The sequence below is a fragment of the Hibiscus syriacus genome, unplaced genomic scaffold (assembly GCF_006381635.1).
Source record: "Hibiscus syriacus cultivar Baekdansim isolate YM2019G1 unplaced genomic scaffold, ASM638163v2 tig00117034_pilon, whole genome shotgun sequence".
Lineage (NCBI taxonomy): Eukaryota > Viridiplantae > Streptophyta > Magnoliopsida > Malvales > Malvaceae > Hibiscus > Hibiscus syriacus.
In genome coordinates this window covers 5,020,415-5,045,319 of record NW_024063533.1, presented here as the reverse complement: position 1 = coordinate 5,045,319, position 24,905 = coordinate 5,020,415, and the positions used below count along the sequence as shown (strand labels likewise).

At 33.8% G+C, this 24,905-nt stretch overlaps 1 protein-coding gene and 1 pseudogene across 2 annotated transcripts; both read left to right on the top strand.

Moving 5' to 3' along the window:
* LOC120196504 overlaps nucleotides 1-17,815 on the top strand; it is a 32,414-nt pseudogene extending 14,599 nt beyond the window's left edge.
* Nucleotides 17,816-20,508: 2,693 nt separating this feature from the next.
* LOC120196584 (mannan endo-1,4-beta-mannosidase 7-like) lies at nucleotides 20,509-22,268 on the top strand. 2 transcript variants are annotated; one of them, XM_039198358.1, is made up of 5 exons: nucleotides 20,509-20,929; nucleotides 21,027-21,221; nucleotides 21,302-21,424; nucleotides 21,509-21,711; nucleotides 21,809-22,268. In XM_039198358.1, the coding sequence occupies exons 1-5, from the start codon at nucleotides 20,606-20,608 to the stop codon at nucleotides 22,263-22,265; spliced, it is 1,302 nt and encodes a 433-aa protein (XP_039054289.1). In that variant the 5' UTR covers nucleotides 20,509-20,605; the 3' UTR covers nucleotides 22,266-22,268. The 2 variants fall into 2 exon arrangements, with proteins under 2 accessions (XP_039054289.1, XP_039054288.1); XM_039198357.1 differs by having other exon boundaries at nucleotides 21,803-22,268.
* Nucleotides 22,269-24,905: the final 2,637 nt, after the last annotated feature.

Here is a 24,905-nt window from a genome sequence, read left to right as displayed (position 1 = left end):
ATAGCATTTGATCATTGCTTCTTCTATACATAATCTCGCCATCAAGAAAATATCCAGCAGCCATTCTTCTCAAGGTTCTTTTATCAATTTCAGATGCATTTTGTGGATAACTTTGATTTTTGATATATTGCAGGATATCATGATACCATGGTTTACCATCTACCTCTTCTTCCACACTATAACAATGTGCAGGAATTTCATATACTTGCATTTTGATTGGCATCATATCAACTTTCTTAGTTGCTTGAAACATAGCAGCTAATGTAGCCAAAGCATCTGCCATTTGATTTTCTTCTCGAGGGAGATAATTGAAGGTCACTCTTTCAAATTCTTTCACTAATTCGAGGGTAAAATTTCGGTATTCCAACAATTTGGGATCTTTTGTTTCCCATTCTCCTCGTAATTAATACACCACTAAAGATGAATCTCCATATATTTTGAGACATTTGATTTTTCTTTCTATAGCTGCTTTCAATCCCATGACACAAGCTTCGTATTCCGCCATGTTATTGGTGCAAAAGAACTCAAGTCTACTTGTAAAGGGATAATAAATATTTTCTGGAGAAATTAACACTGCCCCGATTCCTCGTCCCAAGGCGTTAGATGCTCCGTCAAAGTAAAGCTTCCAAGATGCAGATGCATTATTTGTCCTGACTTCTTCATTCATGGATATGCACAACAAATCTTCATCGGGAAAATTGAAACTCAAAGGCTGATAATCATTTGATACACGACTGGCCAGAAAATCAGCTATGACACTTCCTTTTATCGCTTTTTGGTTGACATATACAATATCAAACTCAGATAATAACATCTGCCATCTAGCCATTCTGCCTGTCAAAGCTGGTGATTCCATTAAGAATTTCAAAGGATCAAGTTTGGATATCAACCAAGTAGTATGGTATAACATATATTGTCTGAGTCTTCGAGTAGTCCACACCAAGGCACAACATAATTTTTGTATTGGTGGATATCGAATTTCATAATCAGTAAATTTCTTGCTCAGATAATAAATAGCTTTTTCTTTTCTTCCAGATTCATCATGCTGTCCCAGTACACATCCCATTGAATTTTCAAAGACCGTCAAGTATAGAATTAATGGTTTATCAGGCATTGGTGATACTAAAATTGGGGCATTGGATAAATATTTCTTAATAATATCCAAAGTTTCTTGACGTTCTTCATTCCAGACTTCAGGATTGTTCTTTCGAAGTAATTTGAACACTAGATCACATTTGTCAGTTAATTGAGAAATGAACCGAGATATATAATTTAATCTTCCCAAAAAGCCTCGAACTTCTTTTTTTGTATTGGGTGGTGGAAGATCTTGAATTGCTTTTACTTTATCTGGATCAATCTCGATTCCTTTTTTGCTGACCACAAATCCCAAAAGTTTCCCGGAAGTTACCCCAAAAGTGCATTTAGCGGGGTTGAGCTTTAATTGATACTTCCTCAATCTCTGGAAAAGCTTTCTCAGATTTTGAATATGTTCTTCTTCCGTTCGGGACTTGGCAATCATGTCATCTACGTATACTTCAATCTCTTTGTGCATCATGTCATGAAACAAGGTTACCATGGCTCTTTGATACGTTGCCCCTGCATTTTTCAATCCAAATGGCATTACTTTATAGCAGAATGTGCCCCACATGGTTACAAATATTGTTTTTTCCATGTCTTCAGGATTCATTTTTATCTGATTATATCCTGAAAAGCCATCCATGAATGAAAACCATGCGTGTCCTGCAGTATTGTCTACCAATGTGTCTATGTGGGGTAATGGAAAGCTATCTTTCGGACTAGCTTTGTTAAGATCTCTGTAATCCACACACATTCGAACTTTCCCATTTTTCTTTGGTACGGGAACAATGTTGGCTACCCATTCTGGGTATTTAGCTGCCTGTAAGAAGCCTGCATTGATCTGTTTCATCACTTCCTCTTTGATCTGCAACAACATTTCTGGCCTCATTCGTCTGAGCTTTTGTTGGACTGGTTTATATTCTGGATTGATTGGAAGTTTGTGCATTATTATATCTGTGCTCAAACCAGGCATATCTTGATAAGACCAGGCGAAGATATCCTTGAACTCTTGAAGGAGATTTATCAATTCTTGTTTTATCTGGATTGTCAGAGTAGTACCAATTTTCACCTCTTTACTTTCTTCATCTATACCCAGATTCACAGTTTCAATCTCTTCTTTGTGGGGAGAATTTGTTTGTCTTCTTTTTCTACCAATCTTAATAATTCAGTAGGAACATCACATTCTAGTTCATCCTCACACCCATTGATTTCTTCCAGACATGTAGGCTGCTCTAAATTTATCTCTCTTGATTAAATTTAGGAATAAACATGCTATTAACATGGTGACACCTGCAAATTTAAGTCGGACACATTTCCGAAAGAATATAGTAAATTTATGAAATAAATAAATGTAAAAATGTAAGAAAATGTAAAGAATGATTGCCATCTGAAAATTTTAAAGAAAATTTCTTATATTTAACCTAATTTCCTTTTACAAGATAACAAAAAGTTTTCATACTTTTGAGCTAAACATAAAGATTAGTTCTGAATATTACTCTGCGTTAATATTAAAAACTATAGGAAGATCTTCAGTGGTCCAATTGTTGAGTGTTTCTCCAGGAAAACATGGGCGAATCCTATCCAAGTATTTGCCAGTCTTGTTGTCATTCATGATCATGTTGATAAATAATCCATTCATAGCTTCTTCAAATATGCTTTGATCTCTCATCAACTTTTCTTCTTTAAAGGCCTCAACAAGTTGTTGTTCTACATTAATTGTTCCCCCTGATCTGAATGTGGTCTTCAACTGTGGGAAAAACATGTGTTCCCAAAGGATTTCTTTCCCTTTCAACCTTGCCTTTCTGTCTTCACATCTTCTTTTCATCTCTTTGTTCTTTTGCTGAAAATTGGGCTTAAATCCAAGCCCAAAACGATCTTTCTTCATCTTTATACTTACAGGAACTGAAATCCCTTGAAGATTCTTTCCTAAACCTTTCCCAGCTTTAGCTCCGATGCCTAAAGTTTATCGTACCGTCATCTTGGTACAATCAGATAATCTGGGATATGGAATTTTGCTTCCTTCCGCAATAAAAGTTGCATTGACAAATTCAAGAGCTCGGAAAGAGCATTCAAGTGCATCATCATTGGTTTCAATATATGGAACATCACTTGTTATAGACGCAATGATTTCTTCTTCAGCTCCTACGCATATTAGTTGTCCATCAACAACAAATTTCAATTTCTGATGTAATGAAGAAGGAACGGCTCCTGCTGAATGAATCTATGGCCTCCCTAATAAACAATTATATGTAGGGTGGATGTCCATCACCACAAAGTCAATATTGTACACGACTGGACCAATTAACAACGGTATTTCCATTTTCCCAAGCACCTCTTTTTGAGTACCATCAAAGGCTCGTACTACATTCTGATAACTCTTCATGTGTGATTTATCCACATGCATTCTTTGAACTGTGACTAGAGGCATCAAGTTGAGAGCATATCAATTGTCAATCAATACTCCTGGCAACACATGACCATGACAATGTGTCGTGATATTCAAAGCTTTTACTGACCCCATTCCGCCTTCAGGTATTTCATCATCCGTGAACGTTATGTAATTGTCAGCGGCTATATGTCCCACAATTCTGTCAAGTTTATTGAGGGATATGTCCTCAGGGATAAATGTTTGATTGAGCATTTTCATCAAAGCATTTCTATGTGCTTCTGAATTCATCAATAGATCAAGAATAGAAATTCTCGCTTATTGTTTGTGTAGTTGTTCAACCACACTATACTCACTATGTTTCAGGAATTTCAAAAAATTCTTGAGCTTATTTTTCTGTCACAGGCTCATTGAATGCTGGAGGAGATTCATCATCAAATACCTTCTGGGGTATTACCATGGCTTTTCCTTTTGCTTTCACTTGTTCTGAAGCATTGGATGTTTCGGGAGAGTAACATCTCCCACTTCTTGTAATGAATCAGACGTCGAACCCAAACTCTGTATTTTCTCTTCCTTTTTTTCTAGAGAAACAGATCCTCCTACCATTGAAACATTGGTAGTATAATTCCAAGTTACCCTGCGGGTATCTTTGTATGGAAATGGTAGAGGAGTGGTGATAACTACTTTCGGTTTTATTGGTGTAGGAATCACCGTAGATGATTTCACATTAATGATCACAGGATCGTTTATTCTTTGACTAGGTTTAGAATCCTCTGATGAGCAAACATCATCTTCTTTTTTCCCTGGTTCTTCTTCAAAGAATTCTATTTCTCTGTTGTTCATCAATTTTTGCACCAAATCCCTAAACTCAAGACATAGTTGAATTTCATGCCCCTTCTCTTGATGATATTCACAATAATTCTTGCCTTTATTATGCTTTGGCCTGAATTGTTGTGGAATTATACCAGCTAAAAGAGAGTTGTTGAAATACCCAAACAAAAGGAGATTTAATTTCAGAAATGTCAGTTTTTGCTTTCTTTCTGTTCTCTTCCTGAATTGCATTCACGTTTTTATCTCCATGATTTGGCAATGGATGATTTGATGTAGATGGTGAATTGAATTCCAACTTTCCAGTGTTGATCAAATTTTGAACCACCCTTTTGAATGCCAAACAGTTTTCAATAGAATGACCCGTAATTCCTTCATGGTAAACACAGTGTGCCTTTACATCATACCATGGAGGGAATGATGGTTGCATAGGAACCAAGGGATAGGGCCGTATGACATCAGCTTTTAACAATGAATCATAGATCTCAGCATATGGTACTGGTAAAGGTGTAAAAGACAACCTTTCATTTTCCTTTCGAGATCCTATGGACTCTGCTCGATTAGTGTTTGTTTCCTCTTTCTTAACCCTTGGCTGGGTTATTGTAACACTTTTCGATGAATCCTTGTTGTAAGAGTTTACATTGTTGACTTCATTCTCTTTTTTCCGGTACATAGGTCTTTTGGAACTAGACCCCTCATTTGATTCAATTTTGCCACTTTTCAAGACATTTTCAATGAGTTCCCCAGAAATGACCAAATCTGTAAAATTTCTGGTTGCATTCCCCATTAGATGATTTAAATAAGGAGCTTTCAATGTATGGACAAATATTACTGTGGCCTCTTTTTCTGACAAAGGTGGTTGAACTTGGGCTGCTGTGTCACGCCATCTCTGGGCATACTGTCTGAACGTTTCGTTATTCTTTTTCTCCAAATTTTGGATAGTCCATCTATCAGGGACCATGTCTGTTACATGGCGGTACTGCTCTAAGAATGCTTTATCCAGATCTTTCCAGGATCTAATGTTGGCTTTGGTCAATTGAGTATACCATTTTAAGTCTGGTCCTGTCAAACTATCTTGAAAGCAGTGAATTAACAACTTTTCGTCTTTCACATATCTTGCCATTCTGCGACAAAACATAGTAATGTGGGATGAAGGGCATGTAGTACCATCATATCTATCAAATTCGAGAACTTTGAACTTGATGGGGAGGATTAAGTCTGGAACCAAACTCAACTCACTAGCGTCAAACCCATAGAATGATTCAGTTATTTCCACGGATTTCATTCGTTCTTCTAAGCTCTTGATCTTCCTAGTCAATTCTTCATTTATTTTCTCTTTCTCATTCAACTAATTCAAATCTGGGATTAGATGCTCAGCATTAAAATCCCCTATTTTCATATCTGATATAAGTGGATTTTTGGTTGAAGATGTAGGATCCACTTGTTGATTTTCATGTGGTTTGGCTTCTTGAAATGCTGATGTGCGAGCATTGATTTGTATAGGTGTAGTACCAGAGTGATAAATTGGTCCTGGTGGAAAACCTAGAGGATACATAGGTTCTTGGTCGAAAGATACAGGATTTTCATGCATTTTTCCAATGATAGCCTGCCTTTTAAACATGTCTTATATTTTCTGCATCATGCTGTCTTGCGAATTCGCAATACTGGCTTCAATTTTCTCTAGCTTCATCCTCATTTCTGCTTGTTCTTTATTATGGTGTTCCTCAATACGTTGTACTTTATCCTCCATAATTCTTTTAGTAGCTTGTCTAGTACCGTAGTGATGTTGTATTTCTCTTTTGGCCAGAATAACTGCGATTGAAAAATCTTTTGATATTATTTTTTCAAATTTTAATTAACGAATTTTATCTTAATAAAAAAAATATCCATAAAGAAAATCATGAAATGAATAATGAATGTATGCAAAATGCATGTATGCAAAAAGGTATTGATCCCAAAAAGTTAACTATCATAGAACAACTTTCATCGGCATACAAAAGTTTCTTTATAATAGTTCATAACTACAGATAAGGCGTAGCTTTCCTATTAAGTTCTATAATTTCTTTCATTAACCATGACACCTTCTTTCCAAACTTAGAAACTGGATCAACGTGATGCTCAATTATTTTAGCTTCAACAGCTAGTTCCCCAACATATCTAGCAACTTCGCTCATTTGTACCATGGCCTCAAACACCATATTACTTCTTTCTTCACTTCTTTCAACATAGAAATCAGTTGACTTTTGCCATTGTTCATTAGTTCCTTCAAGAGTTTGCTCTAATTCAGTGATTCTGACTTGACAATTGTGCAGAATTTTTTCAAGATCTCTAATGCGTCTTCGCAGTGAAGCACTTTCCTCATTACTTTCTTTGAGATCATTAGGTCCTAGACAAACCTTTTCTTGAAATAATGATTCTTCAAGTTGCAAAATGTAAGTGTTAAACTCTGAGTTTTTGTTTCTAGACTGATCCAGATCTTCTTCAAGTTTTGTTCGTGCTTCTTGCGTTCTTTGATTAAGCTTCTGGATTTGAACATTCTTGTTTCTGCATCTTTGCATCCAATTGCTAGCCACTTCTTGCTCTACCTCAAGTTTGGTGTTGAAATTCTTTCTTTCCAGCTCCCATTTTTCTTTTTCAATATCGAACTCTTCAATCTTTTGGCCCCTGACTTCAAGTTCAGCAATCAGCTGGTTCATTTCAGATTCAAATCCCTTGAACATGATATTTTTCTCACATTCAAATTTGTCATTCTTCATCTCTTCTAAATCTTTGGCTCGATCCCTTTCTCTTTGCATTTCATTCATGATCTCGCGGTGTTCAGCCTTGTGTTTTATAATTCGCTCTCTTCTGTCAACCTCAAAATCTTCCATTTTTTGCTTTCCTTTCTCAAGGCTTTTGAGTAAACGGCTATTCTTTCCTTTCAGATCTCCAACTCGACTTTTCTCGATGTTCAATTCTCTGGTCATCTGTACGGTTGATTGGCTTGGTCCTGATGCTTTCCGGGATTTATATAACTCTTGGTAATTTTTCTTTAATGCTCTAAATTCACCATCAACTTTTTCTTTGTTTTCTCTCAACATTGCACATTGTGATGAATGAAAGTCAATGTCAACACCCAACATAGCTTTATCTTGTCTCATTTGCTCTAATTCTTTCGACCAGCCTTCTCTTTCTGCTTCAAACTCAGCTCTCAGGATTTCAATCTCTGATGGAACCACCTTAATGCGATCTTCCATAGAGATATCCTCTTTTTGATCTGGTAGAGGAATATTTTCATTTTTCCTGACAGATCTCCATTCCTCATAATCAGGAGTTAGCATTTCTTTTGCTGCTTTAGCTCGGATACAAAAAGTTGTTTTCCAAGCTGTAACAGCTTCCATGATATTTCTTTTATAATTTTTGCTGTGGAATACGAACTCAGATGAATGTAATCCAGCGGTGACAGGTACAAATTGACGACCTTCATACTGTCTTATGACCAGAAGTGGTGCATATCCAATTCCTCCCCATAATCCGAGCAGCATTATCCAATTGTAATCCCCACATTTGTAAAAGAATTCCCTTTGGATTTGCCACGGGGCTCGCCAAACAATGTCATTGCTTTGCAGATTTCGAAAGGCATTAATCCACATATCTTTCTTAATTTCTTTCGGCCATTCTTGCTCCAGAAATTCTTTTAATGGTGAGTAATCCATATTAAAACGTCGGTATGAAACCTTTTCTGTCTTCCAGAAATGGCTACGGATCCAAACATATAACAACTGGGCACACCCTGAGAATCGTCCACCTCCTAGCTTTCTACAAACATTTAATGATCTGAAAGTCTCTGCTAGAATTGCAGAAGCAGGATTAATCTTTTTCGGTAGCTGTTCAAACAAATCTACCACTGCAACTTCAATATATCCCAATACTTTTGGGAAGATGACCATACCATACATACCCAGAGCAAATAGATCGAATCGTACTTTAGTGTCTGGATGACTCTGAATAAGTTCTTTAATGTTGGTCCAAGCAATGCCTTCGCTTTCGCCTTTTTGTTTTATATGGGATGCCACCCATTCTTCTCGTACCTCGGTAATCTTTGCTAATTTTACTCGAAAAGGTTGAGTTTTAATTGACTTTGAATAGATTCGATTCTCCAAAGCCCCTTCGATATGTAGCAAAGTTGTGTACTCTTCAATAGTAGGGACCAAGTCCTCCTTATTAAGAGTGAAGCAATTGTACCCTGGATTCCAGAATTGAATTAGGGCTCTGAGTAATTCATCGTCAACTTCGACATAGAGAAAATATGGGATGTCTCCGTAAGTCTGATAAAACTGCAATTTTTTGTTTGAGTCCCAACTTTCCCAAATGCTTCGCAAATCTTGCATGTCATTTCTTTTTAGCGAAACTGGAGCATAACTGGCCAAGTCCGATACATAATCATCTTGCAGACTGTCTCCTCCTTGTCTTTGTAAGTCCTCAGCCCACTGTCTTACTTCTGAGTTTCGAATTATTTGATTTGAACACTTTTTATCCATGGATGAAGGCTTTCCAATGAGACAATTAACACGAGGATCAATTCCTTTTATCCTGTATGATGCTATGCAAACAGAAAAAATAAAGAACACACAAAAAGAAATAAATTAGTTTACATAATAAAGAAATTTAATAATAATATCTACCTAAATATCTTTATTTAAACATGCTTTTTCATAATTATTTACATAATTTAAAATCACATGTAACTTAATAAGTAAGAAAATAAACACAGGAAAGTTTAGAATTCATTTCTCCTGTGTGTATACCTATTTTGGACAAAATTTCGGCATGTCTTCAGATCGGAAGGGTTTCTATGGTTTATTATATGCAGGGTTTTAGATCTAAGAATAAAGGTACCCGAATTGTCTTTGTTAGTGCCCCATTGGGCTGTTAACCCTCAATCCTAATCCATTACGGACTAAAGTGGATCGAGTTCAATTCGAGGGGATACATTTCTCTATGCCTGACACGGAGAATAAATTCTCACGAAAATATAGAGCATATGAACCCCGAAAGTTACTTGTTAGGTCTGACACGGAGAATAAATTCTCACGAAGACGTCGCTTTCACTCCCACTTAAAAGGGACAAACTCAATTATAGAGCTTTATGTTATGCAATGCAAGTGTTGTGTGTGAGGAGAAATGTTCAAACCTCTAAAATTTAATATTTGAAAATAAAGCATTAAATAACATATAAATATTATGAAAATAAATAAGTATATATATAAAAATTTAGAAAGAAAGAATTAAAAATTAAATATATGAATTTTTAATTTTCTAATTGATAGAGACAATTAATAATTGGTTTTAAAGTTTGACAAGTCCCCAGCGGAGTTGCCAAGCTGTCGTAACCGGTTTTTGTCCGGGCACAAATTTTAAATACTTGGCGGGAAAAGTGATGTGAATAAATGGTTTTGAAAATAATTTGGGAGTCGCCATCGGCCTTTTGGGTCAGGTAGGTCGAATACCTAAAAATTATTTTTTAAAAGAGTTTTAAGAAAACATTAATTAAAAATGAACTGATCTGCGTTTATAACCAAAAATTCGTTCTTTTTTAATAATAAAAAGGGATTCGTGGTCGGTTACGTTTAGGGAAGGATTAACACCCCTACAACGCCCAAAATTGGTACTTTTTAATTATAAATTGTCTCTATTATTAAAATTTAAAAATTCAAAATATATTTAATTTATAATCCTATTATTTCAAAATTATATAAAAAATATTTATTTATTTAAAAATATCAGAAAAGGACTTCTAGGTGCCTTAAGACAGTTCTTTTCTTTGATATTAATAAATATTAATTTACATAAAATTAAATAATATTTTTTATAATATTTAATTTTAAAATACCAGAATAGGACATCCAGTTGTATTAAGACTGTCCTTTTCTTCGATATTGAAAAATAAATATTAAAATAATTTATTGAAAAAAATAAATTATTATTTATTATATATATATTTATGACTACATAAAAATATTTAAATATATAAACAAGTAATTAGAACGATATATTTAAAAGCAGTAAAATAAATGAAAACATTTAAAATTATTGACTAAATTGTAGTAAAATTAAAATTAAAAACCTAAATCATAATTAATCAAAAATTATAGGGATTAAACATGCTATTTTTTTATTTATTAATTTAGTGACTAAAATAAAATTATATAAAATTTGGATATTAGATTAAAATAAATTAAAGCATACTATTTAGATTAAAATATTAATTATTAAAAATTAACGGACTAAATCTGTTATTTACCCTAAATATATTATTTTAATATAAAGGACTAAAATAAATAAATTTAAAATTAAAGATCTAAATTAAAAGGATTATAAACTCGATTTAGTGACTAAAATGTAGAGTTTACAAATTAGGCTGACTGCGGAAAGGATTTAACTATTATTTAATTACACGAATAGCCCTCCCCGAAACGACGTCGTTCGGGAAGGGCTATTTAAAGCCGAAACACGCTGGCCCTTCGGGCCATATCTCATTTCTTTTTTTTATTTTCTCTCTCTAACTGAGAGAAATAAACGCTCTCCCTTCTCTCTAGCTTCCCTCATCGGAGGGAAGCCGGTCACCGGACGGCAGCCGTCTGCCGCCGTGACCCTCACCGCCGGCCACCGCATCCGGTGGCCGGAAAATTTTATTTTTACATCACTATGTAGATCGGACCGTCCTAAGGACAGTTCCGCTGCTCTTTTCTCCTAAATAGCTCCTGATCGGAGCGAATCTAAAGAAGTACCTTCGGTTTTCGAAGGTTTTGGTGACGTTTGAAGAGGTCCGGTAGCTTCCTCGGTAAGCTTCTTTCTTTTCTTTTCGTTTCTGTTTTGGTTTTTGCTGGTTGTGGGTTGTTGTTCTTCGTTTTTGTATCTTTGCTCTCTGTTTCTGTCTCTCCGGCTCTGTTGTTCTTTTTTTTGTTCGCAGATGGGGTGATGGCTTTATAGCCATCACCGGTGTGGCCATCGGACCGGGTAAAAGAATGGAGTCTGGTGAGTCATCGGACTCCCAGTGGTGACTCACCGTTGGGATGACATGTGTACGGCTGGAGTGGCGGCGAGGCTGAAGCAGCGCCGCGTGGTCTTCTGGAATCTACGGCGGCGCTGGGACGTGTCCCTAGGGTATTGATACCCTAGGGTTTTCTCTGGCAAACTTTGGACCGTTGGATCAAACCAGATCCAACGGCTGAAATTGAAGATGGCGGCTGGGGGAATAAGAAAACCCTAATCTGTTAGGGTTTATTATGGGCTCATTGATCTGGGCCACCAAGTTTGTAATTGGGCTTCCATTTGGGTTTTGTAATATTAATAAATAATATATAATAATAATAATAATTATTATAATTATTATAATTATAATTATAATTATAATAATAATAATAATAATAATAATATAAATAACATTTAAATGAAAAAAATGAATATCTTCAGACTCGCTTATGTCAAATCAGACGTGGGAATTAGCTGAATTACCACCAGGCAAGAAAGCGCTCCACAACAAGTTGATTTACAGGATCAAGGAAAAGCACGATGGGAGCAAACGTTACAAAGCGAGATTGGTTGTCAAAGGTTTTCAACAAAAAGAATGTATTGACTACAATGAAATTTTCTCTCCAGTCGTGAAGCTGTCTATAATCAGACTGGTATTGAAAATTGTAGCTGCAGAGAATTTACATCTTGAGCAGTTAGATGTAAAGACAGTTTTCCTTCATGATGATTTGGAGGAAGAAATTTATATGAGGCAGCCAGAAGGCTTCATAGAGGCAGGCAAGAAAAACCTGGTATACAGGTTGAAGAAGAGCTTGTATGGTTTAAAACAAGCTCCTAGACAATGGTACAAGAAGTTCGATAGCTTCATGGGTAACAATGGTTTTACCATATGCCAAGCAGATCATTGTTGCTACATCAAGAGGTTCGACAATAGCTTCATTATTTTATTGTTGTACATTGATGACATGCTCGTTGCAGGCTCAAACATGCAACAGATTATACACTTGAAGCAAAAATTGTCGAAACAGTTTGCTATGAAAGATCTGGGCGCTGCAAAGCAGATTCTTGGGATGAGGATCAAGAGAGACACAAAGTCGGGGACTTTGATGTTATCACAGGCTGAGTACATCAACAAAGTACTCTCCAGGTTCAACATGCAAGATGCTAAACCAGTAAGTACACCTTTAGATGTTCATTTTAGACTCTCCAAAGAACAGTCACCAAAGACGGAGGAAGAACGTGCACACATGGTAAAGGTGTCGTATGCCTCAGCAATTGGAAGTCTAATGTATGTCATGGTTTGTACCAGACCAGATATTGTTCAAGCAGTGAGAGCTGTTAGCAGGTACATGAATAATCCGGGCAAGGTACATTGGGAAGCAGTCAAATGTATCCTCAGATATCTACGGGGTACTACAAACAAAACACTTTGTTTCAAAGGTGGAGATACGATACTGACAGGCTATGTAGATGCTGACTAAGCCGGAAATATTGACATCAGAAGGAGCACTACAGGGTATGTCTATACTGTAGGAGGAATTGTAGTGGGTTGGGTTTCTCAACTACAGAAGATAGTTGCTCTCTCTACAACTGAAGCAGAATATATCGTTGTTACGGAAGCTAGCAAGGAGATGGTTTGGCTCCAAAGTTTCTTGGAAGAGTTAGGCAAGAAACAAGAAAACAATGTATTGTATTGCGACAGTCAAAGTGCTATCCATCTAGCAAAGAATTCGTCTTTTCATTCCAGGACGAAGAACATACAATTGAGATATCATATTAGTGCAGCTCAAAATCCCGCAGACATGTTGACAAAGACGGTGACTACGGATAAATTGAAGTTGTGTTCAGCTTCAGTTGGCATGCTAGAATAACAAGACCAGAAATACTGATGCATTGATCGAGGTGTGAAGACAGATTAAAATCAGCCTTCAAGTGAGAGATTGTTAAAAGTTAGTTCAATGTTTCTTTGAAAAATATTTTTCAAAAGTTTGGTAGATGTTTGTTGAAAATAGGAATGGGTAAATTCACTTTAGTCATTGCACTTTAGGGTATTTTCAAAGATTAGTCCTTAAGTTTTAACTATAAATACTCTAGCTCATTTAGCTTCAAAATCATCCCAAATCACAAATCATTTCTCTCCCAATACTAGAGAGTTTCTTGTGAGTAGTAAGTGTTTTGTAAACACCTGTAAATTTTCTCTCTTAGTAAAAGATCTGCAGCAGTCTGGAGACGTAAGCATAATTGGCTTAACTCCGTTATCAATTTTCGGGTATTATTTTTTCGCTTTTATTTCGCATTCTTACTAATCTGGTTATAGGGAAATTACTAGTTTACTCGTTTATTTCCCAACAGCATGTGCAGAAGCTAGGGAGAAGTCTTCCATGGAGTCCAGACTCACGTCAGAATGTGCTGCTGTGGAGAGGGCAACTGCATAGGCTCGAGAGCATACTGTGGAAAAAGCAATGGCTGAAATGGCTGCTTTCGAGGCAAGAGAACGAGTACAACGATCTATGTCAAATAAATTTTCATCTTATTCTAGGAATAGTGGACTGAGAACAAGCTCTTCGTCCTCGGTAAGATTGTCCTTAATTTCTGTTCTTATGAAATTCATGGTCCGAGGCAGCATTTAAGTGGGAACTAAATTGACAGGATCTTCAGGATCAATATTTTCAGAGGACCAGTACTTTTGGTGGTTTACACTACCCACATGCCTCTGCGTATACTGAAAGGTTATTTTTTGAATTATTATCTGTATCCTTCTAACATACTGGTTTATAAGATCATCTAAAGAAACATACTGGTTATTTCTACTACCATGTACATGTATACCATGTATGCCCAAAGACAATTTATTAGTCCATTACTTCATGATTAGAGCTAGGTATATGGGCTACTTGCCCGTTTAGCCCGCGGGTTTTGACGGTGCGTGCTTAAGCAGAGCGGTTTAAAAAGCCCGCAATAATAAACGGTCTTGAATTCTAAGGCCCGCGGCTCGTCCATTTAACCTGTGAGTTAAACGGGCTTACCCGTTTATTGTTTACTGTTTATGTGAAAAAAGAGAGAAGTTGAGGAGATAGAGAGAAACGGCGGAGAATGGAAACAAAAAAAATGAGGCTATGATTTTTAAAATTTTATAACAACGTATATATAATATAAGTCGCACAAAATAAAGTATTTTAGGGATTTAGGTCAATCATGACAAGTTTTAATGTGCTAATCGTGTAAGGGCTCCACCCACTTTTGAATTAATGCAATATAATCTTCAAATATAGTTTATTATTTTTAATTTTGCACTTCATTTTTATGTATTTTTTATCACTGCCTCAAGTTTTATATATTATTTGCATATTTGCATATTATGTTACTTTATCTTTTTAATTTAATTATTATATTTATACATGGTTAATACTTTGATTTGTTTTTTGTTTGTTTGCTTTTTTTAACGTATATGTATATAGTTTTTCTTATGATTAATTATTGGAGTATAATAAACGTTTTATGGCTTATATATATATATATATATATATATATATATATATATATATATATATATATATATTAATAATAAATGGTAAATACGTATATAAAAAGATGGAAACCTTTTTGCTTATGTTGTCATATTACGTTACCATAGGTATTATTAATACGTTCGAACTTCAAAATTGGATATCATCAAATTAAAACGTGAATTGGGCTTCAAATTTCAGTGCACATAAAACGTGAATTGGGCTATGGCTAAAATGCACATAAAACGTGAATTGCGATAAACGTGAATTGTCTTCCGTAAAATATAAAATAAATTGAAAAAAAATAATTCAATTAAGCGGGCTACCCACAGGTATACCCATTAAATCCAGGAGTTTAACGGTCTGGGCTAAAAAGCCCGCAATTTAAACGAGTTGTATTTTTTGAGGCCCGAAGCCCGCACGGGCTGCGGGTTATATGGGTAGCCCGCAGGCCTTAACCCATATACCCAGCTCTATTCATGATCAAACCATTCACGTTGACTGAAAAACTCATTTTTATTATTTTATTGAGACGCATATATAATTGTTATAATCATTTCATTATAAATAAAAAATAAAAATCATGAACCTATCAATGTTATTTGAGTTAATTGCATCATATGTCCCAAAACTATGATTCTCAATTTAAATTAGTCCTTAAACTTTTGAATATTTCACTTTCATTCTCAAACTATAACTTTCATTCTAAATTAGTCCTTAAACTTTTGAACATTCTAATTTCATCCCCAAACTATGGCCCTCATTCTAAAATTGGTCCCCAAATGTTTGAATCTTTCAATTTCATATTCAAAGTCATTCAAATATGTAATTAGTTTCAAGCATAGTTTAACATAAATTTTATTCTTTCCAAACATATAATAATATAATTTGTCCTAACATTTTATTAACAAAGAATGTGATAAGTATATATGTATAGTTTGGGATAAAATTGAAATGTTTAAAAAGTTTGGGAACCAAGTCTAATGAAGGTAATAGTTTGAGGATGAAAATGAAATGTTCAAAAGTTTGAGGAGTAATTTAGAATGATAGTCATAGTTTATGGATGAAATTGGAATGTTTAAAAGTTTAGGGACTAATTTAGAATAAGAGTTATGATTTAAGGACATGTGAGACAATGAACTCATCCTATTTTAATTAGATTTGTATATTTACTTGGCTTTAATGAGGATGACAAACAAAGTGGATTTTAAAGCATATTTATATATTACAAAAATTATAAATATTTTGGTTTATTATTTTCTCTAAGATTTGAATTTAATACATGTAAACCCATGTATATGGTTTTTTTTAATAAGGACCGGAAGCTAATTTTTCAATTCTTACCTGCTAAAGAACTTGGTATGTGCTCTTTCCATGTTTATTTTATTTTTAAATAGTATACTGTGATTATGATAAACACTGTTTAAAATTATTTTTAGTTATTATCAACATACACTTATAACGCAACTGTTTAAATCTAAGACATTTAAGGAGAACGACACTCCCTTTAATAATTGATATAATATGTATAATCAATTGCTTTTTATTTTCTTCCTAGAAATTGAAATAAATAAATTTTCTAACAGCAGTGATTAAATTCAGATGATATATATTTATCAAAATAATTTCTTAAATATTGAATGATCATATAAATAATCTACTCTTTATTTTGGTATAATAATATTTTTCTCTCGAACTTTTTTCTAGAAAAAGTCATTTTATCTCTTAATTTTTTTAATCTATTTTGATCCTTAAAATTTTATCTTTTATGATTTTGAACCAATTAATAGAAAAAATAATATACTTGTTAACATCACATCAAGTATTTTATCTTTATTATATTTTAATAATTTTTCTAAATTCTACAATTTTTAATAATTTAAATATTTTTTTTATTTTAAATATTTTATTATTTTATATATTGTTTTTGAATTGTATGTTGAATGACCAAAAAATATGTCAACATTAGAAAAATAGGTCAACTTTATATACATTTTTTTTCTGTCAACTAATTTAATTAGACAAAAATTAAAATTTTGATAGGAAAAAATAATGATAATAATAATCTTTTTAAAAATTTTGAAATTAAAAAATATCATCTTACCTTTATTTCTTGGATTTCAACTTTATCTTTTCTTTCATATGTATGCTAGGATTGTATTTTATGTGACCCCAAAGAAACGAGTTGAGAAGTAATATATTATTACCATTTTCATTATCTTTTAATATATAAGTCATTATAGCGTGTATATATATATATATATTATAATTGTATAAATTGTATTTATAAATATCAATAAAAATAAATTAAAATTATATTAAATAAGTGGATGAAAAATTAATGAATAGTCCTTTTTTTGGGTGAACGCTTTATTGTTTGAATGAATTGAAAGTAATTGTAGAGTAAAATTAAGAAATTTGGGTTTGCGTTGTGGGTGTGGGTGTGGGTATGGTCCAAAATGTCCTTTGTAGAAGAAAGCAAAATATTAAAATGGATTAAATAGTCTCCTAAAATATATTATTTATATCAATTTATCTTTTAAAGTATTTTTTGAGATTTTTATTTTATAAATTTTTATATTTAAATAAATAAAAATCAAGCAAAAGATAAAATAATCAATATATCAAAAATACACCCATCTTCCCTATCTCCACTGACCACTGGTTATCGGTCTTTCCATTTCACCAATAACTCAAAATTTCACATTTCACTCTCTTCCCCAATATCTCCTCCACCTCTGCATACTCATATATCAAATCGTTTAACACCTTTATTATACTTTCAAGCCCTAACCTTCTCCCAAAGTGCACCAGGTTCCTTTTTGGGGTCACCTTCAAAACCTCTTTAGCTAAAGCTATTGGTGTTAAGCCCCTTTCATCTTCCACTTCAGGATCCGATGTCGATGCTTCACCTAGGATTCATCGTCGATGTTTGATTCAAACGTGTTCCCTGTTTCTTGGTTTGGACAGCAAAGAAGCAAAATTCTTGTTGGGCTTTGAGTGAGTTGTTGGCGTGGGGGAGTGAAAAAATTAGAAAGCGGAGGTTTTGGTTTACAAATGGAGTTTCCATGTAATCTAAAGAAATGGAAAATTAGAAATTGAAGCAGCATTGATGTAGACAAAAGATATGTTTTTAGATAAGAAATACTATGCATTTTCTTTGATTTCTTTGATTGGATGGATTTGATGTCGTCTACAAAAATGTGGGAAAGGGAAAGGGAAAACCAGTCTCGAAGATGTCAAAGGAGGAGACAGTAAAGAAAGCGTTAGAGAAGATGATTGGTCTCCCATTGAAGCAAATTATCAAACAGGTTCTCGACGTCATTGAGGGCTACGAATCTTCTTGTCAAAAACTGGCTTCCATTGTTGTTTTTCGAACCCAAAATCAAGCTCGTTCCCTTATCAATCTCCCGATCTTGTCCGCTCCCCATCTTCTCTGTTCCATCACCAACACCCTATTTGAATTCGCCATTATTTTTTTGCGTTCATAGATCCCATCCCAAAAACTTAGCTTTGAAATTAACAAAACGTAGAGACGAATGAGGTATACGACATTAATGGAGTTAGAAGGAGTGACGAAGATGGTAAAGGAAGCTGAAGAGTGATGCTGGAAAATGGAGAGGGGAAAACAGAGGTATTAGGTTAAGGAAAGGGATGAGGAAGGGGAAGGGAAAGAGGGGTAGTTTTGGTATATTATTATTTTATTCTTTTTAACTTTTTTTATTTATTAAGATAAAGAAAATAAAAATTAAGAGGTGATGTGTCATGTTTTAATTGATTATTAATTATTTTTTTAATATAATTATCATTTTGAGACAAATGATATAACGATTTAAATTTTAAGATGTAAAATATCTCGAAAAATATTTTAGGGATAATTCTGTATAAATAATATATTTTATGGGGGAAATGGACCATTTAAATATATTAAAATTAGTCGTTTATTAGATTGATCTTGATTTTTTTTAGAGTATTTTGATTTATAACATCTCATTTTAAAGTAAAATTATTTTTAACGTTTAATTTAATAATCACTTTTATTCTTATTCGTTTATTCTGAAGTATTTTGTTTATAATGTTTTATTTTTAGATTAAAAAGTTTTTATTTTGAAATGTTAAATATTTATTAAATAATGATTTTTATTTATATAAAAAATTAATCTTAAAATAAAATAGTAAGGTTAAATTATTTAAAAAAAATAAAAGTTAAAATGCTTATTTTAATAAATGTTGAGCTTAATTTTGATATTATGGGGAAGAAGAATTGGTAAAAGATGTAGTTGGGATCTACGTCCGCAGTGTTGGATTCGTCTAGTGTGGCAGGAAGATCTGGTGCCAAATGTCGGCAAAATGTGATAGATCCGTAGGTTTATGGGAACTTCATTTACTTCTGTAAGGTAACACAATTAATCTGTGGGTTCATCCAAGTTACGACTACCGACACACAAAATTAAATTATATATACATACATTTCTTTTGCTTGTTCGGGTGTGACTCGTAGTCGTGCTATTTTCATTAAATGTTAAAAAGATTAATCATATAAATGTATTACGAGCTTCACAAATTATTATTTATAAGACTAACTAAAAGATAAAGAAAAGAATACACAAAGTGATAAACGTTAAAAAAAAGAGAAAAGAAGATAAAATATTCATATTCATATTTATTTATAACAAAAGATTTCTTTAAATAACATCAAACTTTTTTTTCATTTAATCCAATGGACATCGATGGTTGCAGAAATATTGAATCCCCCCCCCCCCAAAAAAAAAAAAATTGTACTTAAGCTAAGACTGGTTTAGGCAAAAGTTAGAAACAAAAATGTTGATAAGTGCAAGGGCAGGCCTAAATTGCTGGAGTGATTGATGGAGCATTGACACATGCAATCTACAAAGAATTAAATGATAAAATATGGAGGGACCTTAACCTAAAAGGAAATGGGTGGTGGTGGATGGGCGATAGGAATGTATAAAATTAGTTCGATTTATAAAATTGACTAAAATTGGTTTATGTTAAAATTATTGTTTATGACTTGAGGTGATGATACTTCGGATTTGATTCGAGTCTAAATTAATATTAATATAAACTCGAATTAAATTTAATAATTTTAGATCTGAATTTAACCTATATCCAACTTGAGAATGACCTTGAACTTAAAAGTAATTGAGTGGTGATGGGTGGACCATGCAAAAGGTGACATCCTTCACATGCTCTCATCAAATGGTGGTTAAATGCAGACATTATCAAGATTTGTACGTTTAAATCTAGTGGGGAACCCTTCCTTTTCTCTGCTAAAAGCTCAAGAAGAGAAGAGAAACCACTGCCACCGCTGCTCTCTCTCATTTGGATTTGTACTCCAAACGGCTTGATTGTCTTTTTGACAGGATCTGTTCCCCCATGTGTGTGGTCCTGGTTCATGGGATTAGGTTAGCAGGTAAAATGAGAAGAAAAAACACATAAAAATAAACTCACATCCGAATTTGGTAGGCATTGTTCATATCCTGTAATCCTTTCTCTTTCCTTTTTCCTTTCAACCCCACTTGTTTCCCATGTGTTTACATGTTGACAATGAACAACTTAATTAATGATCATGTGATTAAGCAAGCCTTAAGGGACAACCAACCTTAGACAGGGACACTGACCGTTCTGTGGATTTCTTTCCTCTTTTAGTCTTGCGGTTATATGAAGACAAGGTTTTAACACCATCATCTGTTTTTCTGCAGGCATTTAAACGCCGCCTTTTCATCTATTTCTACCACAAAGATCCCCTTCTCCACTGAGAAACTAACACACAATGAAACATTTGGCGTTGCCTTTTCTTCTAGCTCTTCTCTTCGGCCATCATCTTCTTACCGTCCATGTTGAAGCAGGGGATGATTTCATACGGACCCGAGGTGTCAATTTCTACTTAAACGGCAACCCTTACTTTGCAAATGGTTTCAATGCCTACTGGTTGATGTATATGGCCTCTGACCCATCTCAGAGGCTTAAAGTCTCCGCCGCATTTCGTGACGCAGCCACTCATGGTCTCACAGTGGCTAGAACTTGGGCTTTCAGCGATGGTGGTTACAGACCTTTACAGTATGCCCCAGGTTCCTACAACGAACAAATGTTTAAGGTATCTTTTTTTCTGCTGATTTCCTTAAATATAATAGTTTTTCAAAAGCTGATTATTTGGGTCATTTTTTTTTTTTCATTTTGGAATGGTTTTAAAGGGATTAGATTTTGTGATAGCCGAGGCAAGAAAGTATAGAATCAAGCTCATCCTCGGCTTAGCTAATAACTATGAAAGCTTTGGTGGGAAGAAACAATATGTAAACTGGGCAAGAAGCCAAGGCCAATACCTTACATCTGATGATGATTTCTTCAGAAATCCTGTTGTTAAGGGCTACTATAAGAATCATGTCAAGGTAAACTCTCAAAATGATTTATATTTTCCTCCTTTTTATGGATAATGAATATATGTTTTACATACTAGTTCCTTTTGCAGACTGTTCTCAACAGATATAATAGCTTTACTGGAATTCACTACAAAGATGACCCAACAATAATGGCCTGGGAGCTTATGAATGAGCCTAGATGCACATCTGATCCTTCTGGCAGAACCATTCAGGTTTTAACAATCTTCCATAGCTAAATCTGACTTCATCTTAAATGTTCTTCATTTGCAATTGGTTATTGATGCTTTGTTTGATAGGCTTGGATAATGGAAATGGCTTCCCATGTGAAGTCCATAGACAGAAATCACTTGCTTGAAGCTGGTTTGGAAGGATTTTATGGACAATCAACTCCACAGAGGAAGAGACTCAATCCCAGTTTGGATGTTGGAACAGATTTCATCGCAAATAATCAGATTCCTGGGATTGATTTCGCCACAGTCCACTCATATCCTGACCAATGGTACTAATATTTATGAAACTTGAATTCAATTGTCAATAAAAAAAAATACTGTAACAAAGCCTTGATCTTAGTTCCTCATTGTTGCATGAACGAGCAGGTTATCCACCTCAAATGAACAATACCAGCTCTCTTTCTTGAACAACTGGCTTGACACTCACATCCGGGACGCGAAAGTCATACTCCGAAAGCCGATACTCGTGGCGGAATTCGGGAAATCGTGGAAAGACCCCAGTTTCAGCACTTATCAGAGGGACCAAGTGTTCAACACAGTCTACAACAAAATATACTCGTCGGCTAAAACAGGAGGTCCAGCATCTGGTGGGCTGTTTTGGCAACTTCTAGCTCAAGGAATGGAGTCTTTCGGGGATGGATACGAGGTAGTTTTGAGTGAGAGGTCCTCCACAGCTAATGTGATTGCTCAACAATCCCACAAACTGGACCAAATCCGTAAGATATTCACTAGGATGAGAAATGTGCAGCGGTGGAAGAGGGCAAGAGCCATGAGAAAGGGTCGATGGCATCGTAGAAACAGGGGCAAACGCATTGGCAACTGAAAATGAAAAGAAAATACGATTATATGCTCTGCATTTTGACTGTTGAAAACTGCAATTGTTTGGTTCAAGTTTGTGATTTTGGAAAATGGTTTGCTCTCTTAGTGATGAATGTTTTGTTCCTCCAGGAGGGTAGAGCTAAGCTTTGGGCATTGTAATATTTTTTCACTTTATAAACTAAGTTCTTGTTAAGTGCTCATCGTTCAAAATAATAATAATATTTTTTTAATAATATGATGGGATTATAAGGTATTATCTGTTTAAGATTTTTTTAATTATTAACAATTCATACATCTTGTACACATAATTGTTCGAATCCAGGACCTTTAGAAAAAGCAATACTCCCCAAATCAAGCTACTAGATGGGTTCAATTTTTTTTAAACATCATTAACTCTTTAAGCCCTCATAACTAACAAAACAATTAATAAAATGTTTTATATAGAATAGTTCAGACATATCTATTTTTTATTTAAGAAAACATTTAATAGTAGATAGGCTTATTCAAGAGTTGATTACCCTCTTAAATTTGAGGCTTGTTTATATTATTTGGGTATGTTTAAACGAGAATATTAAGTTTTCATATTAAAAATTTTAGTCCATTTAAAATATGAGTGAAATTTAAATTTCAACATTTAAAGCTTACGTTTCGTTTATATATTTTAAAATTTTATAAAAAGTTTTTTTTCTTATTTATATATGTTATATAATATATATTATAAGTAAAACTTTAATATATTCGGTTAAATAAAACATTATCAACAACGTCTTGTCACTTGCATACAAGATAAATACATTAATGTGTATCATAAATATAACAGTGATCGACCAGTGACAGTCTGATGAGCAAGAGCAAGAGCGTGAATAATTGAGGCAACGACATACAAAGATGAATCACTCCGACGTCCCAAAGCATTAGACATATAGGAGGAAAACCTACTTGAAGAATAATCCTAAGTGAGTGAATGAAAACCAAATCATCCTTTAACCACAGTCTTGTTTGACACATATATCCTAGAACCAACAGAATGTCATATACAGATCGACCAGTGACAGTCTGATGAGCAAGAGCAAGAGCGTGAATAATTGAGGCAACGACATACAAAGATGGATCACTCCGACGTCCCAAAGCATTAGACATATAGGAGGAAAACCTACCTGAAGAATAATCCTAAGTGAGTGAATGAAAAACGAATCATCATTTAACCACAGTCTTGTTTGACACATATATCCTAGAACCAACAGAATGTCATATACAGATGAACAAAGGAGACATGCATTGGAAAAGCAAACAACCATGAAATCTCGAAGAACCACTAAAAAAAGACCAATGAAAAAAACCTGCATCGAGAGTCCAAAAGCATTGGTAGCCATAATACCTTTTACTAGAAGAAAGATCAAAAAAAAATATTATTTTGAATACGTTAAAATATAATTGAAAATGAATAAAATCAAACAAAAATCGAGTAAAGAAAAAAAAATGACATGAAAGTGGCCGGAGGATACGACCACCTCTGCCCTTGATGAAAAACTTGTGCTAACTTCCAAGTAAATTTGTAACTGCAACAAATATTAAATCATTTATATTTACAATTTCAATAAAAAAATTTGTATGAAATTAATAATATTAAATATATATATATATATATATATATATATATATATATATATATATAATATATATATATATATATATATATATATATATATATATATATATATATATATTGTTAGTGTGATAAGTGTAGACACCTATTTTTGTCCGAAACCCGTTTATGTTATAGTATAATATATATTATAGTAGTATATGGTATATTATATAATATATGGTGTATTATTATAGTATATGTTGTATATAGTATATATTATATAGAATATTATTATATATTATAGTATAATATTATATATTATACAGTATATAGTATATATTATATTATATAGTATATAGTATATTCTTATATATTATATATTATATATTATTATATGATATATTATTATTATTATAGTATTGTACATTATATATTATATTATAGTATTATATGTTATTTATTATATATTATATTATATTATTATATTTATATTTATATTATTTATTTATTTATTTTGATTTTAGGTCTGAAATCCAATCTAAGTCCAAAGGTCCATTCGGGTCCAAAATGAAGCTCAACCGGGTAATACCAGCCTGACCCAGCATGCAAACTCGAAGGCCCAACCGAGCAAGCAGGTTTGACCAAGCAAGAAAGCCCAAAAAGGAATTAGGGTTTTGAGCTTAGTAGGGGCGCCACACAAGGGATATCAAACGGCCGGTAGTGGCGCGCGTGGAGGTCACGCGCCAGCAAGGTCACCAAGCCAACGCTCAAGCTGAAAACCAAGGAGCAAATCGGAGAAAAAAGTCCCTATTTTTCAGTAACAAGTGCCGAAAAATCGGCCACAACCGAACGTGCAAGGGAATCCCAACGAAATCGGGATTACAACAACCCGATTCAAAGGAAATATTCTTTTTTTGAAGGCTATAACTAGCTTCCGGTGAAGCTAAGAAAGACACAAAGAAAACCATTGAAGAACACAACAAAAAACAATGCAACTAAATAAGAAAGAGCATCGAAAACATGAAACAAAACTGACCAAAAACATTTCACAAAAAC

Bases quoted from the DNA above. Each gene is read 5' to 3' on its own strand.
- LOC120196584 (XM_039198357.1), top strand. From the start codon at position 20,606: ATGAAACATTTGGCGTTGCCTTTTCTTCTAGCTCTTCTCTTCGGCCAT. The intron at 21,222-21,301 runs GTAAACTCTCAA...TTCCTTTTGCAG, and splicing joins ACTATAAGAATCATGTCAAG to ACTGTTCTCAACAGATATAA. The intron at 21,425-21,508 runs GTTTTAACAATC...TTTGTTTGATAG, and splicing joins CTTCTGGCAGAACCATTCAG to GCTTGGATAATGGAAATGGC.